We start from the raw sequence: 18,645 nt of genomic DNA on the forward strand, positions 1-18,645 counted from the left end.
AAATAGTAGAAACACACAAACCAAAATTAAATAAGGTGAATAGAGGAAGTGCAAGACTTGGAAAATAATATATGTGAACAGAAATTGTGAAAATCAAATAAAATATTCACACAGTGATGTGTAAGAGAAAAGAGATCAGTCTTTAAGAATATACTAAATGAAAAATAGTCCATTGAATACTTTTTGAATATTCCTTGTTTCTATTTATCTAAATCATGTCAGTGTGCAAGGTCTGGAACCAACAATTAGTACTTAGTAAAAATGAGCATTTATTAGAACATTTAGCCTTACAAAATACATTACTGACATGAAAACAATGCTGAAGCAACAAACTTGTCAGATGAACTAATGATCTGTAGGAGTACGAAATCTTATTACCAAGGGGGTGCCTACACCAGGTGGTAATTCATCATCCATCACAGGTCTTTTAAGCCATTCTGGATTGATCGGCTTTTCTGGTGACATTGGAGGTAGATTAGCTGGGGACTGTGGCCTACCTACCATCTCTTCACCTTGAGAAAACTGCTGCCCATTTCTTGATTGCTCAGGTAAAGTTTGTGAAAGTGAGTCAGTCTTAAAGGCCTATTGTGAAAGTTAGAATTATTGTAAGGATATTTAAACATGTTACTGGCAAAGGAATATGCTTTAATGCTTTGTTTTCTCAAAGAATTATGAAAATATTTCTTTTAAATATCAACTTCATATACGGTACCTTAAAAATGCACAAGTCTATGAAAAATCTGGTTTGTGCAAATGCCAAGAAAGGTGTCCTTCATTCATACAAATTATGCTAAAGGCTTCAAGTTTTGTTTGAAAAAAAAACCAAAACCATTTTAATATAAACTATTGATACAAAATATTCAGATCAATGACGAAACAATTTTAAAAGTTTAGCTAACTGTGAAGCTTTGAGAAAACAAATAAATGACATAGAAATTAAAGTGAAGTGACAAAGGTTGTATGAAATTTTTCAAAACAAATAGTCTGGTTTTTAAATGTTTAACAATACAGCATTAGAGAATGTGATCCTTTACCATCGGTGTGCCCATTTCATTTGGTCTTTCAGTATCTTTTGGTGGTATCTTAAGCAATTCACGGTCTACTGGCTTTTCAGGAGACACTGGTTTGTAATTTCTATTTGGTATAGCTAGGTTATACTGATCATCATTTTGAATGATGGTCCTTCCAGGATAGGGTGGTTGTCCATGTGATGGTCGCTCAGGTATAGGTCGTGAGTATGAGTTAGTCTGTAAGGTGAGTTCAAACAAAATTCAGGAAATTCTTGTAAGTAAAGTTATATAAGTAAAGTTAGACCTAGGAAAAAAATTCCTCCAGAAGATATTAAAAACAGAGTTTGATGTCACACAATTAAAATGACAAGAATATAAATAAAAAGGAGTGGAAAATGATGATAAGAGTGTAAGAATGACCAGATACTGTGAAAAATTAAACAAATGCTAGTTTCATGGTAAAAAAAAACAAAACTCATTTGATGTTTAAACAGTGTAATATTGTTACATTGTTTTTATTCAACTGAGATATTATGACAAAAAATCAAAAGTTATGAATAAAACACTTTCATATTTTATTGAGATACTTATGGTGCCAATTAGAAAAATCCTAAATAAGAAGATTAATGCCCTACATCATCTATACAAGTTATGCAAAATAATTTTCTGCCTATATACAATGTATGTATAATCTAAATAGTTTTTATATACCCTTTAACAAAAAAGTTTATATATAATGTGCTAATAGTAAATTTTTTATCACCCAATACTCTTAGAACCCTATTAAAAATGTAAGATATTGTCAGTTGTAAAGAATAGAAACATGCCAGACTCTGTTTGATAAATGACATCAATCCTCTATCTACCAACATGAAGAAACAGCTGGAAGTCAAACAACAGTAACCAAGAAACACAGAAAGATTCAGTCATGAAAACACTAATACAAATATCTACCATTAAAGTCGTCTCACACCAGATATTATTGAAACAGTCTCTCCTGTTATAAACTTTTTCCAAACATTACACAAGTTTAAACTAAAGGAGAAATGCATTAGCTAAAAAGCAGACCTATTATATGCTAGTAGTCTAAAATTAACCAAAATTAAAGAACAGATTTTGGCCTCTACTTCTAGAACACAGATCACAAACACATCGTAATCAAGTAGATCAGCATCAAAGTCTGTCAACAGAGAAATATGTTCAAATATTTAGTATGAAACTTCATACAGAAGCAGAGAGAAGGACTGAAGAACTACAGGAAGCAGCTTGTGGTAGCTATATCACAGGTAAGCTAGGTACACAGGTGCAGAAACAGAAATAATGTTACCATAGGAACATAAGCACTAGATTGATTTGATCTGGATGCCACAGAACTGAGGGAGGTTGGACCTTGTGCTTGCTTTCCTTCATTCCAGAATGCTGGGGTTTGTCTGCTTGACTGAAGATTGCAATTATGGTATATGTACATTGGTCTCTTTACTTACAACAAGAATTAAGATTTCCCGCCACAAACAAATGCATAGATATGAAGAAAATAATGATAATGATGATTTAAAAGTTGTTATTCAACGTGCTTCCATTACCAGGTTACAAGTGAGCAAACATGCAGTTTGAAGGGATTTAAAAGGTTGTTAAATCTAAACAGCAAAAATGTGAAGCATCATAATATATATAACCTTGTTATTTAAACAAGAGAATGCCAAACCTTGTCTGGAGAGCACAGAATGGTATGCTTCTGCAACCAAACAGCCAGTACAGTAAGGGTATGTGACCTTTAAGTACTTTAACAAAACAAAAAACAAAACAAACTCACATCAAACAATATATTAACACAATAGTGAACTTTTACCTCATCCCTGCCTCTACCATAGCTGGGACCAGGTGGTGGTTTGTTGGCAAGAAACTGTGAGGACTGAGCATTTCTATCTATAACTGCCATCTCAGGTTCTTGACGTGCTCTCAAAAACATGTGCTCTTTTTGTTGCTGCAATATAACATAACAGTTTTTACTAAATGACAGTCTATCCATCCTAATAAAGCATTTGAAGAATGACTAGTGTGCATCTTTACTGAGAGATAATACATAAACAAGACAAAACTGTAGTAATAACTTGTATTTTTTCCCTCTCTGAAAGTGTTATTGATAATTTATTACAAAATGTTGTCGAGATAATTTATAGTATTCTAAATATCCTCAAATAATGTATGGTACCAAATACTGACTGAAATGAATAATGTACTCATTATAAAAGCTGATAGTCATGCACAATGATTTTATAAAACTTTTTATCATTGATTTCTTGTATTTTATAGTGTGTATAATGTTACACAGAATGAAACTTGGAAGCTGAAAAATGAAAAACATCTATCAGTAGTTAAATACAGCTAAATGTTTTCTAAAAGCTTGAGGTGCTGGAAAACTAATAAGGACTAATCAGGTAAAACTCTCTGAAGAAACAAATTATTTGTTTTTCAATTGCTTTTAAATGTCAATTCTAAACAAAGACAATCTTTAATCTTCGTAAAGTACTTTAATGTTTAAAGATAAAACTATTTAGCACGAATGACAAATTGTTACAATAATGTCATGGCAAATATGTTTTGATAAATAATTAATTGACTCTAGCTGTGTTTGTAAAGAAACATAAAACATTTGAAAAGAAATTCATGTTTTTCCTTAATTGGAAATTTATAACAGGGGAATACAAATACAGAAATTATGAGATTTGACTGATTACTTTTTAAAGTAGAGTGTGCTCTATATAAAGCTTAAATTTGTAAAAGGAATTGATACTAAACATTGCTTTATATAACAACCATTTAACGTGGGTCCAATAATGAATTTTCAGAAACACCTACATAAAGGTTTAATACAACAGTGACTTGCTAAACACAGTAAACTTGCAGAACAAGTTAATGGAGAGTTTCAAAATGCCCTAAACTGATGATAACATGAGACAATGGCATATATACTTAAGATAATAACATGATAATAGTATCACAACTCTTATAATAAACACCTTTATTTATTATGCTTTCATGAAGCAATATCAGACTAAAAACCTGCGAAGATTTTAAAAAATAATATGCAATACCTCAACATATTCTTTTCTGTGTATAATAATTATATTGTTCAAGTCAACTTTCAAATTTAAAACTTGCTCTTTTCACTCTTACAATGAGAGGTATTTACTTGTTTTGGAGACATGTATCAAAATCATACAGACATATGAAGATACTAGATTAGATTTGGTTTGTTATCAAACTTATCATGTGACAGACATATAAGTTTAGAAACATAGTAGCTACTGGTCGGGGACCACCAACCGGACACTTTTTGAACATTTTTCCATACAGATTTTATAATTTTAAAGCTAGAGATCTGACAATTTTACACACTATAGCTAGGGTCTTCTCCAAACAAGGGACTACTTTATTTTTTTCTGATTACCGTTTACGAAAATTGAAATAAATTTAATAACTTAATTATAGAACAAACATGCAGTTATTGTTAATATAAAAGCAACTGATAGATCACCAACCACTGAACAAATTAAAAAGGCATTTTCGGGGCCGTCTAGGTTTTGGTGGTCTCCAACCAGTACAGATTATAAACATTGCCATGTAAGGATGTCTGTCCCTCACCAACTAACATCCCATTGACATCTTTAAAATAAAATCTTATTAATGAATTTCAGCTATAAAAGTTACCAACCATTTCAAGACAAAGGTTAAATATCTAAAAATGTTGAACATCATCTTGACACCCATTAGAATCCAAAACATATTCTAGGTGAAAGCAACTACAATACATAAAGCTGCGTGCCCAGTATTAAGACAGGTTTCATAACTAAAACATCTTCATATAGGTCTCTGACACAGTTATACAATTCAACCTTGAAATCCCTTTCTCACAGAAAAAAAACAACAACACTATTTATCTAGCAATGAATGGTAGATACATAAAGGAAACCAGTACTATATCAAGCTTTCTACATATAACTTGATACCTTCAACAACTCTTCAGCATATTTCCTTTTATCTCTTGCTTTGTCTTTTTCTACCTCCATGAAAGCTTTATAATTAGGATCATCCCTGGAGGTTTCATTTACATTTTGAGAGGATGGGGAGTGATTTTGTACAGGTATATTCTTTAAATCTCTTCGAAATTTGTCCTTGCTTTCTTTCTGTATGCAATAATTTTAGAAAATAAAATAGGTTTTTTTAATTATTTGTTTTAAAACTATATGTCTAATGCGCTACATGTTTCAATTCTAATGCTTCCTTACTTCAAATGTTACTTAAGAGACCATAAGTAGAATCTGTAATATACTGCAGCCGTGTTATAACGCTCTCCAATATAAGGCTAATCTCGTATAACTCTCATAGACCTTGGCTCCCAAAAAAACAAAACAAATATTTCACCGATCATAATTTTTGTTCATGTATATTGATATCGCCCCTAATCCGCAGTGTCAGTCAAGTGCAATAAACAGTTGTAATTAGGTCCCTCGCGAGCGCAGAAGGTGTGAAATCATACACAGGTTAGCATTAATCCGCTCTTTTGATCATTTTGAACTGTTGATCAGTAAGGTATCAAACTATTTTAAAAATCTCAAAAATGTAGCTGTGACAGCAAAAACCAATAAATTCAGTAAATCACACAAGCGTACAATTAATTTTAATTATTTTCATGATTACACAGTACTCACATCACATCACTGTCCTTATACGGAAATTTATATACATTTGTGGTTTATGTCTTTAATTTGTAAATTTCCTGTTTCTTTTGAACATACTCAGTAACACTTCACAAATTAATATGAAATTACATTAACAATGTTTAGAAAATATACTGATATCCATTGATAGATAAGTAAACATCATTACCGCTAATAAGTGTTATAAGTTTCGGCGGTGGGTGGGGTTATGTGATAATTTTGCGGTAATTATACAATGAGCCTTATAAACAGTTACCAGTTATAATGCAGCCTTGAGACAATGGACACCAACATGAGCGCTATAACAGGGCTCCAGTGTAGTATTATGTTTAATTTATATTTGCAATAAACTATATCAAATAGACAAAAAAATAATAAAAGAGTGGGTAAAAACTAGATAGGTTTTCATTTGTTATAAGTGCGTATCAATATATATGTATCTGAATTCAAAGAGACAATCGTATGTGCCAGGTGTAAAATGAATATAGAAGAATGACAGCTAATTTCAACACAGCGTAACATCTAGCAGCTACTCTCACCTCCTGCATGTAAGGATTTATATCGCGCGGAGATCCCACTAGGGGGCGCTCCTCTTCTCGATATCTCACATATTTTGATGATAAATCAGCCGCATGATCCATTGCTCTCAATTTGAGTTGTGTATATTTTTGCTAAAATGATTTAATATATCACAGTCAGTTTTAATTGATTAATGTTTTTAGCTTCCCAAATAAAACAGCTGATGTATGAGGAGAAAGAAATTATGACCGTTCCACCAGATTTCTTGTACAGTTGCCACAACTATATTGTTGCAAGACTTTACATGAAAATCGAGGTGTTACAATAGTGTAGTAACTAAAAAATTTAGTGGGGATACAACTGTTACATATAAATCCTCCATTTCAAAGAAATAGGTAAAATTTGAATATTTATACATGCATGATACAAACTATCAATGTAAAGTATAATAAAATTAATAAGTTGAATCAATTTTTTGTTTGTTTTAAATTTTGTGGTTTTTAGATTGATTTCAACACTTTTTTGGTCATATCCCAGAGGTCAACCAACCTAACAGGCTTTCCTGGATAACTTACCTCAAGTGACTCACTACTAATTCTACATGATTTCTTTCTTCAGGGGAGAGAGACAAGAGACCATTAGACTTTATGTCTGAGATCAGTTTTTATAGAGATATTTCACCTTGCCCGAAGATCAAACCTGGGACCTCTGTATTACAAATACAATAATCACCCTATTGAGTTAGGCATGTTAATCAATGAAAACACTGGAACTAGTCTATTGAGATACAAACACCAGTGCTATCAACTGATAGAATATTAAATTAATCCACCAGGTATGGGATATCAATTAAAACACCAGTGCTAGGATGTCAAATTAAAACATCAGTGCTTGGATATCAAATTGAAACACCAGTACTTTGATATCAAATTAAAACACCAGTGCTTGGATATCAAATTAAAACACCAGTGCTTTGATATCAAATTAAACCATCAGTGCTTGGATATCAAATTAAAACACCAGTGCTTGGATATCAAATTAAAACACCAGTGATGAAATATCAATGTTGTGTTAGAAAAGAAACATACATTTTCAATATATTGTGTAAAATGCAATTATCCAGGACAAGGACAAAATCACTTATTTTGAATTTTTACCATTTTCATCCTTTATTTGTTATACATGGAAATAATGAATTAATTGCACTGTGAATAAATTAAAACCTATTACACTGCCAAACCAAACTTATTCAAGACCTAACTTATTTTTCATTTATCCATTGTGCATAGTGTAACAATGTGCATCAAACAGCATGCCAGTTAACAATATTAATTAACAATCAATCTAGTTGACTAACCTCATCCAACATTCGTTTATATTCCTGTTTTTTCTGTGGTGCTTGTTCTTTTACTTGTCTATCGTACTGACCGATATTTAACCCACCAGGGGGAGTCACAGGTCTCCCTCGTAATGCCCAGTAACGTTCCTCTTTAGCTTTCTGAAAATTGTAAAAATTGTAAAAATATCATAATATTGTCACAGAAATCTAAACATCCTTCTTATAAAAAAATGTCTCTTGGTATCTAAGAAATAAAATTGTAAAAGATAATTCTAAAACAAATCATAGTACATTGACTATTATAGTAACATTTAGAGTCAGATACAGATCCTTTATACAAACATATTCAGACAACATAAACAATGTTTTATGATCATATAGTCCAAATTTTTAACAAAATTTACGTCAACAATATCCTTCTACTCTTTTACCACCAATTATCCTCCTTTTTAATATAAGCAATGTATATAATTAACTTATAAATCAGTTTTGTTTCTATCAAATCTGTGTCTGAAATTTTTCTTACATAATAAATCAGAAATACAAGTAAAACAATTAAAGACTTTGTCCAATATTGAATAACCTAAATGAGTATAATGTAAATATAAAACATAAGAAAATTAAAGCTCATTCTTATTTTTCATTTTTCTTATGAGTGATTACAATGAAAAGAAAAAGTTTTATGAAAATAACTAAAGATTTTGTAGAAGTGATAGAGCTTTAAGCTAACAAAAATAAATATTTTTTGAAGATATCAATAAAAAGTAACCTTGCAAAATCCACATCTTGAGAAACATAACAATTAAAGAAACAGAATTGTGTACCTTGTTAACTAATAGTAAAGACTAAAGATATATACTTTAACTTCTAAATATAGATATATAATTATAGTGATATCAAGTTACATATCGGGTCAATGGTTCTTTGACATCTAGTGCGGTGTTACTGAAAATTAAGCGTTTGAAACCTATAGCTTGTACCAGTAGTCAGACAAGATGTTACACTAGTGGCTGCTGTGTTCTCCTAAAATCTCACCAATTAACACAATGGACAATTCAAACATGGATATGTCCACTGCACAGTTAGAGTATGGTATGGTTTAATATTTTATGAGGGGAACCTGCTATGATTTTGATAATTCTTCATTAACAGCTCTATAATTACATTGTATTGATCACTAGAATTTGCCACAATTTTCCGACTGATCTAAATGTTATCTTCCTAGCTGTAATTACAAAACCAGGACAAACAAAACATGTTTAGTAATGAGGCCTCAAATATTGACAGTGCTTTATAAGTAATCAATAATAATTAACACGGGATATTAATTACAGTTTTTTGGTGTTCACAGTTCCATGTAGTAACTTTAAAAACAAAAACAAATTCCTCTAGTAATCTATCTACAGGATACAAATCAATACTGTCATGGCTACATCACAATTAATGTAGCAATCAAAAACATGAATCGTGTTCAGTAACAAACAATCAAGTTAATATTTATCAATTAACTTTATCAGGATGAGAGTATTCAACTTTTGATTTACAATACTTAAATAATTAGACAAACATCAGTGTAACAAGGTACTAAAAGGTTAACATTATAAAATATATGAATAAGCAAGAGTAGTTCATTGTAGACAAAAAGTGGAAAGAAAAATAGAGCTACATGTATCACTACATGTGATTTAAAACCCCACCTGTCACCTTAACTATGTGAAAAGTTAGTGGTCTGAAGCCAAATCTGAGCTAAACCTGTACTTTATGATGTTTCATTTGTGTACTAAATTTAAAGTTATTACAATATTTATCATCAAATAATCATGTGTGTGGTTTTTTTAGTTAAAAAAAAATACCATGCTTTTACACATGTATCATTATCTTGAAACTGCTTCTTTTGTAAAAAAATAAGAAAAAAAGGGGTGATAACTATGCCAATTAGTGGTCTGAAAAAAATATTACAATTCATTTCCTTATCAAAGTAATCTCATATCTATGTAGAAATTAGGGATGGCAACTAGTTACTGGTTAATCAGTACTTGATTGAACCTCCAAATATCGGTTAATAAAATTGTTAATACTCCGTACTAATCAGAAGAATGACCGGGTACTCAAGTACTGAAATCGAAGTACTGTTCTCGCTGACTGCCCTAGAATAAACATTAGTGGTCTGAAGCCGAATATTAGCCTGTACTTTTTATGCTACATCTATGTCCCATAAATCACAACAATCCATTGTCTCATGTAAGCGTCCTGATATCATAAAACTGACCAAATGACAGACAAGCTCACTTCTATATAATCTCCTTTAAACTTTATTTGTTGGAGTATAAAGAAGACAATTTATGAAATTTTCAGGTTCTTTAAAAGATGAGATTTTCATTTGTTGTATTAATTAGGGTGACAGTTATAAAGGTACAAATTATTAAGAGGAAGCTGGTTTAGTAAATATAGATGCAGGTTATCAATTGAGCAATGTCACTTGTGTGTGTAACAGTGACACACAAGACTCTACTACAGCTGCTAAACTTTAATATTTTCTTACCAAAATTTTCATGAAGAAAACAATACATACACAATCATATATTGTCAAACACTCATTGACAAGTCAACCCTGGGTAAAAAAAAATTAGCGGGGAAATGAGGAACGGCATTAAAACAAGGTTTGAATTAGGCATGAACAAAAACTTGATTAGTTTTGGATGTGTGGGTAAACAACTGATATACTGTGACATGTTTACCCTCTCTATCATCTTATTATAGTCCTGTTTACGTTCCTCGTTCAACATCTGTCTGTTCTTCTTGTAGTCCATGGGCGTTTTTAGAGGAGCATTTATTGGGTATAAGTTCTTTCCCTTTTTTAGGAAACAGCGATATGTTAATCAATATGAAGAATTATACAGTATACATTATGAGTTGGTATTTCAAACTTTTCTTTATGACAGGCACTTCCCCAGCTAAGTGTCTTATAAAATAATTCATAAATCAAGAAATTGTACCTTTTAAGGACTCAGGAATATACTTAGCGCTTTATGTAATTTAATCAGCATTCTATTTCACCAATATATTGTTAATTACAGTTACAGTAAATAGATATTTTAGGCACATTTCCCTATGCAAATTAAAGAAATAGTATTTTACAGCCATGTAGCTGTTATGCTCAATATTTGTACATAAATTTTAATCCAGATAATAAATACATTGACTTTCAATCTATTTATTTTGCTTGCTTGAACTTCTCTCTTATTTCTTTCACTACAAGCTGAGAACCATTTGCAGACAAAGACATCAATAAATATAGGTGTAGAACTGTTCAAATAAGTATTATAACTGAGAATAGAAATGCAGAAAAGTACAGCGATAAAGTCAATAACATTAAACTTTAAGATTAGCTCTATACTGAAGCAATGCAATAGTATAACACTAGATATACTAAATTAGTAAATATTAAAAATGTGCATAGAAAAAATGAAACTATGCTTGAAGATAATAATAATAACAAAGATATAAAGATAATAAATAGGTGTGTGGAGTATAAAAATGTGTGCCTACATTTTACCTTCTCCAACAATTCATTATATTCTCGTCTACGTTCCTCTTTTAGGAATCTCTGATTCTCCCAATAATCCATATATGGTTTATGAGGGGCATTAATTTGATCAGTGCGCCAATTTCCCTTTTATAGTAAATATACAATTTACATACGATTAATTTCCCACCTCTATATAATTTATATAAAATGAAAGATTAAATTCAATCATTAAATGGAAAATAGTAGACAGTAATATTAAATTATAACCAATTTGTAATCATCTTATCTTCCAAAAAAAGACAATTACTCTAAGAATCCATTTGGAGCATATATCTCTCTCTCTCTCTGTCTCTCTGGTAATTTATTTTAATAATGGTCTACATGATTCAAGAATTTTATCAGATATTACCCAAGAAGAATATGAACAATAATTTTTGACTTAGAATTAAAACTACAATGTACTAAATCAAAATTATGTATAAAACTTGACAAAATTCATTTTTTTTTTTGCATAGAAAGATTTTATAGGATAATTCTTTGGCTAGAAATATATATTATGCAATCATAACAACACAATTGCTATGAATAATATCAGGTGCTTAAATGTTTGACAACTTTTGACAAAACTTAAGTATTATATCCCATAAAGTTGCATTGAACTTTCAAGAGAAATTCAGCTTAAAGTCATTTAACCATTTGTTGTGATATTCTCAGCTACACAGAATTCATTAAAGTCACTTAACCATGACAATTAAAGTAACCAGTCATCAGTAGTTTATGTATTAATACTGGATAAAGATCATTGAAAGTTTTCCTTGTATGGCAATAGTGATAAAGTTCCTAGAAAAGGTAGATAACAATTTGGGTCATGTGCAAGTAATTTCAAGAAGAATCCCAAAAGTAAACTAGAGGATGCTTTTGTAAAAAAGCGCATGTCTCCCCCACTGCTGAGAATAACTGTGAATGGAAACAGGAATGGAAATGGAGATAAGAATCATCCTATGAAGTTTGAGGGTTGTAGGTCTAAAGGAACTCTAGTTATCATCCGGAAAGGAGAAATTAACCAACGGTCGCTGTGACCTTGACCTTTGACCTACTGACCATTAAAACAATAGGGATCATTTGATTAATAAGACCAATCATCCTATGAAGTTTGAGGGTTGTAGGTCAAAAGGAACTCTAGTTATCATCCGGAAATGAGAAATTGACCAACGGTCACTGTGACCTTGACCTTTGACCTACTGACCCCAAAAACAATAGGGATCATCTGCTCTATAAGACCAATCATCCTATGAAGTTTGAGGGCTGTAGGTCAAAAGGAACTCTAGTTATCATCCGGAAACGAGAAATTGACCAACGGTCACTGTGACCTTGACCTTTGAACTACTGACCCAAAAACAATAGGGATCATCTGCTCAATAAGACCAATCATCCTATGAAGTTTGAGGTCTGTAGGTCTAAAGGAACTCTAGTTATCATCCGGAAACGAGAAATTGACCAACGGTCAGTGTGACCTTGACCTTTGACCTACTGACCCCAAAAACAATAGGGATCATCAGCTCTATAAGACCAATCATCCTATGAAGTTTGAGGGCTGTAGGTCAAAAGGAACTCTAGTTATCATCCGGAAACGAGAAATTGACCAACGGTCACTGTGACCTTGACCTTTGAACTACTGACCCCAAAAACAATAGGGATCATCTGCTCAATAAGACCATTCATCCTATGAAGTTTGAGAGCTGTAGGTCAAAAGGAACTCTAGTTATCGTCCGGAAACGAAGAATGGACGGACGGACTGACTGACGGACGGACGGACAGGGCAAAAACAATATGTCTCCCCCCGAGGTGGGGAGACATAATAATCTAGAACATATCCACCACAACCAAACTACAAGTTAACACTATCACCACTTGTGCCTAGACAATACCTCCTCAAGCCTGTCATTATATTCTTTTCTACGTTGTTGATTCAGTATTTTTTGACTCTCTTCATAATCTAACGTTAGTTTTGGGGGTATATGCTCTGCCTGATATGTTCCCTTTCATGGGCAGGATAGAAAGGTTTTTTACATATATAATAAATCAAGTTCATGCAAAATGTTCTACAAAATATATTAATAAAATAATTTTGTATTCTAAGTAATATAGGGAACAGGGAAAATACAATATTTTGAATAAATACAGAATAAAAGTGAGCCATGACCCTAGACCGTTCACCTGAGATCCACGGTTAAAAATACTTTCTTCAATGCATAAGTAAGTCACATTCAAGGTCACTTATGGTCAAACTTTGATTTCATATACTTAAAGGAATGCTTGGTTCAAATTTGACAAATGAAGCTAAAAAAGTTCCTATGTCATCAATTTGTTCGTCAAAGGTAGACAACTGTTTCTGAAAAGATCTTTAAAGTCAAGCTGCTATTTAAGTCAATGTTACAAAAGTAATCCCAGGGCTGAGCTATTTTCACCTCGGGGAATGATTTATCACAAAACTTTTGGAGAGATCAATTCTAAGCCACATAATAAATATTTAACTTCTCGACCATGTTATTTCTCAAACAAAAATTTAAATATCTTTTCCTATACAAGTCTACATAAACCAAGTGACTCCAATGGTTAGGCAAATTTTGTCCCAAGGGGGGATTATTTAAACAAAACCATTAAGCAATGCTTTATATAAAATAACCAGCCACCAGGCCTTATGGTTTCCAACAATAAATTTTTGAAAGAGGTCTATGTACATATACAAGTGGTGATCCATAGAGTATGGCCACTTTTTACTCCAGTGACATTATTTGAACAACATTTGAAGAAGACCACTAGGTGATGCCATAATCCAATTACCAAAGCTGTGAACTTTAGTTTTTGACAGATTTTTTTCTGTAAAGGTTTTGTTTTTTGATCACCATGGTAACCAGAATTCTGTATGGAATGGATTTATCTGTTCAACTTGACAAAGCTTTATGAATACTTCTGCCAGATTTCATCAACATTGGCCCAGTGGTAATGGAGGAGTTGTTTGAAGCATTATGTAACATACATTGTAATTCTGTACATCGGACAATGAGCAATCCTAAAAATAACTCACTCTGGCATTTTGTGCCAGGTGAGTTACAAAAATGGGTGGAAATAGAGCATTTTTATATAGCATGCATGTCACTCAAACTCTTTACATCCCCGATCTTCTTATATATATTCTTTAAAAAGGTTTAATATCAAGGTATGATAAATTGATTATCTCTTAAATAGATCAATATTCATTCAAACATTCTTATTAGTTTTTCATGTAATAAATAATGATAAAGAAATTTACCACAAAAGGCACAAAAAAAAAGATTTTGAATTTGCAACAAAAAAAACTTATATTAAACTTAAGGTATTATCCCAGTGAAATGCATGTATTTTTTTTTTAAATAGAGTCCTAAAGGTTTCCATTTAATACAAGCTACTTATATATACATATATATATGATAATCTAGCAAACCTTATATGGGATATAAAGGTATGAAAAATTTACCATGTAATCTTGATATGCCTTTTTCTCTTCAGCTTTTGCCAGCTCTCCTGCTGCATTATAATCCATCTGTGGTCCCAAAGGCTGGGCAGGTCGGGCCTGAGGGGCGTAACGACGGGCCTCCTGCTTTTGTTGCTCTGCATGTCTTTGCTGAAGATAAAACCTGACAATTTTAGAATAAGATATGGAATACATACATTTGTACCAAGTTTGGGTTCTCATTGTTCAAAATACATGTACTACTAGTATATCACTGTGTTCTTCTGAACATTCTGTTACATCACGAATTAAGTAAAGGTTAATATGATATCAAATCATTATGTCAAAGGTATTATATCTTTTTAATAAGAGTTCTTATACATGGAAAAGTCATGTCTAGTCTCTAAAATTTGAGAAACAGCTGAAATCAAAAAAAAAGAATATTATACGCAGCTTCATCAAATTTAATTTTCTCTTAAATCAGTATTGAACATGTATTTGGTATTTTGAACAAACATTCCCTAAAGGTTGTAAAACAGAATACTGTCATGCAATATAAGGTATAAACAATAAGCATTTAAAGAGCACATTATGTAGTCTGAGTAAATAATTTCTTGAGCTAAACAAATACAATGTACAATTATTTTCAAATCAATTTTAACATTATCATCTATATTGGTTGCTTTTATTACATTATTTATATATACATGTACTTTCTTATTATATTCTTTATTTTGAATATAGAAAATCTAAAGTAAAATCTAAATTATGGTGTTAAGAATGTGTGTAGAATAAAAAAAAATAGAATGATGCTTTTAGTAATCTATTAAAATGCAGAATGAATATTTTTGAAGCAACTGAAACTTAACTAGAAATATGTTGAGGCTATATAGAGAAGACAGCAAAGTTTGAACTTTTTATATCAAACCCATGAATAAATGAATGTGTTCAATGACTACCTGTATATTCATTCTTTTGCCTTTCTCAATATTCATTCATGTAATAGTTCATTAATCCTTAACCTGCTGGAGCCAAATAAGATTTGCCTTGGCAACTGGTTGTTCTGATCAGGCTCTATATTGTTGGCTGACTAATGTCAACATTTTATCTTGATATCAAGGAATGGAAGATGAACAAGTCTATGTTAGATATTAGGTAGGTTAAGGGTTTGAGTTGCTCAATGATGCACAGTAGAATTATACAGTCCTGCTTTGACTTAAACTCAAACTTTCTTGATTCAATTGATTTTTTCTCTAGTGAAATAAAGACACAGAAGAATGGTGTTTAAACTATGGCTTTTGGTCTTGCTGCCTCCTCTTAGTTATTCAATTCTCTAATGATATTAACTTTGGTATACAGGTGTTATTATTTACAAAATAAAATACATCATCTACTGTAGCATAATGCATACAATTGATTGGCTTGTCTTATTACATCTCTAATTAATGACAAGACTAAAATACTTAACACAAATGAGAATGAGTTTCTAAAAAAAAATGTTTTCTTCTTTTTTTGGTTGGGTTTTTATGTCACACTAAAACAGTGAAGGTTGTAAGGCCATCACATGAAAGAACCAACAGCGATTAGACACAAGTGGTTTGAAGACGACAAAGACCTTAACCACTGAGCCATATGTTTCTATAAAACAAGCTAAAAAATAAACTGTGAGAGCTCAAAGCTTCTTAAATCCAACATAACTATCTTGATGAATGTCACATAAATGTCAAATACATGTATATAATATCATTAATTTAAAATTTGCAAAAGTAACATACAGACATAACTATAATATATATTGAAAGCTCAACACATTCGACAGTGAAATATGTGTAACTAGTAGGTAAAAATTACATCAAATAATCACAAACTGTAACAAATTTATTTATAACTGATTCTGGCAGAATACCACTCCCATCCCCAACCCAAAGAAAATTGTACATAATATAACTCCAAATTGTGTTTAACATACTTTTGAAATTCAAGGGATAAATTTTTACCATACTTTCACATTTGTAAACATTAGTTCAAGCAGCAATACATTTTTCACACAAGTTATTAATACAGCACAAGCAAAAATAAATAACCACTCATGTAAATAAATTAATATAATAAATATACACAGCAAACCAAACTGATTATCTGTTAGTGATTGGTAAAGTCAGTCTGAATTACCCAATAAATTCTAATGACTTTACCTGACATATTAGACATATCATACTGACATAACACTGACATAACACTGACAAAACCTTCAGCAATTAACTTTGGTTAGGTTTTAAGTCACATAGACACAGTCAAGGTGTTATGTCTACTTCTCAACAATATACAAGAATTTTATAATGTTAAAATGGAAGATTGATATTAATGCTCATTCATTTCATCTGGTAGAAAAACACTAAACATATTATACAGTTATTGCCTAAACAGTGAATATAGTATTCTGAACCATGTATTTTGCTATAGATTGTGCCAGTGTTTATAAAAGCAAGACTAATAACTCCCCATGTTTTTGTAATTTTTTGTTTGATTCCTCTATCAGTTATAATACAGCAGGGAATTTAGCAAGTGTAAATTATCCCTATCTTTATTACATGGCACCCAAAGTCATGCATATCAAAAAACATTCAATAAACTGTTCTTGCATGATTTTATCTGATAACATAATTATGCTTTCTTCTTCGTTAATATATACCTGCATGCACAGTTTTTATGCAAGAATAATTGTAATAATAAGCAAACATTTTGTCTATTTTTCCCAAAAAATTGATTTTAATAAATCCCAGTAAGTAAATATCTGGTCCTTTACATTCCTAATTCTTCTTTTATCATGATTCAAATCTATCAACATAAAGTCAATTTATGTATAAATTAATCATGGGAATACAATAGAGGTATCAAACAAGTAAATTATTACAACAAATCTTGTATTACATATTCTAGTATCTAAGCAAGGTAGAATAGAAGGGAAAATCTACAATCTATACCTTTTTAAGCATTTCATTATACTCTTTTTGTCTGGCAATATTTTTGTCTTGCCGTTGTCTCTCATACTCTCCTAAACCTGGGAAGCCCTGTTCGGGTGTCCCAACTCTATAATATACAGGCTCCTTAGGCTGGGGACAAAAATACATGTCAATATAACACTAATATTGTAATACTCAACTAAATACAATAATACCTAAACACCAAATGATTGAAGTTGTACATGTATATGGTTACAGAATTCTAATAACAACTATGATGGTATAATAAAACATATGATAATTAAATTAAATGATTATATTCTACATACTAGTAATCAAAATGACAATATGTTTCAGTCTTAAATAGACAAACACAGTACTTTAAAGATATCAAAGAGGGAGGGCTAAAAATTAAATGTTTTCTGAATTTCATTATGGTAGTTAATGATTGATATGAAGGTCATGCTAAGAATCTAAAGAATGCTGTAAATGCAATGATAGAAATCTTATGACACTGTCCTTTTCAAGCCCATTAAAGTTTTGATATCTTATATCTGATTCAATAGTCTCTGATTAAAACAGAGATTGAAAGTTCAATCAGTGAACTTAAAATTGAGACGTGGAAATCAGTATGTTAAATTTCCTCTGAAAAGACCTTTTGGGAATGAAGACACTTACAAGATTATAGTTTGAATATTTCACTAACACAATCTTAGATACTAAGATTATAGTTTGGATATTTCACTAACACAATCTTATTTGTTTGTTTCTTTCTTTGATTGGGTTTTATGTCACACCGACACAGTATATCCTATGGCGACGTTCTACAAGCTTCTGTGAGAAGACTCAGGTGCCCTTCTGGCTATATTTCAGGCACGAACCTGAGTAGATCCCTCGACTAACACAATCTTAGATACTAAGATTTAAACCCACATAGTTTTGATATTCAACGACCTTCACTCGGGCCACAGACGCCCCCAACACAATCTTAGATACTAAGATTATAGTTTGGATATTTCACTAACACAATCTTAGATACTAAGATTATAGTTTTGATATTTTGCTAACACA

General features: G+C 31.4%; 1 protein-coding gene across 34 annotated transcripts in view; it reads right to left on the reverse strand.

The window, feature by feature from the left end:
• The window catches only part of LOC132713227 (trichohyalin-like), a 56,864-nt gene that overhangs the window by 24,680 nt on the left and 13,539 nt on the right, over nt 1-18,645 (reverse strand). For 21 of the 34 annotated variants that reach the window (XM_060695881.1, XM_060695813.1, XM_060695777.1 and 18 more), the window contains exons 4-13: nt 17,596-17,724; nt 14,636-14,782; nt 11,146-11,262; nt 7,608-7,748; nt 6,271-6,402; nt 5,021-5,197; nt 2,860-2,994; nt 2,338-2,448; nt 1,035-1,247; nt 379-582 (exon numbers count right to left, since the gene is read on the reverse strand). In XM_060695881.1, the coding sequence (XP_060551864.1) occupies nt 379-582; nt 1,035-1,247; nt 2,338-2,448; nt 2,860-2,994; nt 5,021-5,197; nt 6,271-6,402; nt 7,608-7,748; nt 11,146-11,262; nt 14,636-14,782; nt 17,596-17,724 (1,506 nt within the window). Of the gene's footprint in view, nt 1-378; nt 583-1,034; nt 1,248-2,337; nt 2,449-2,859; nt 2,995-5,020; nt 5,198-6,270; nt 6,403-7,607; nt 7,749-8,358; nt 8,472-11,145; nt 11,263-13,046; nt 13,158-14,635; nt 14,783-17,595; nt 17,725-18,645 lie in introns of those variants that run through there. The other 13 variants (XM_060695822.1, XM_060695785.1, XM_060695746.1 and 10 more) reach the window with 10 other exon arrangements.

Source organism: Ruditapes philippinarum, unplaced genomic scaffold, assembly GCF_026571515.1.
Source record: "Ruditapes philippinarum isolate M1 unplaced genomic scaffold, ASM2657151v2 ctg2449_1_1_1_1, whole genome shotgun sequence".
Taxonomy (NCBI): Eukaryota; Metazoa; Mollusca; class Bivalvia; order Venerida; family Veneridae; genus Ruditapes; species Ruditapes philippinarum.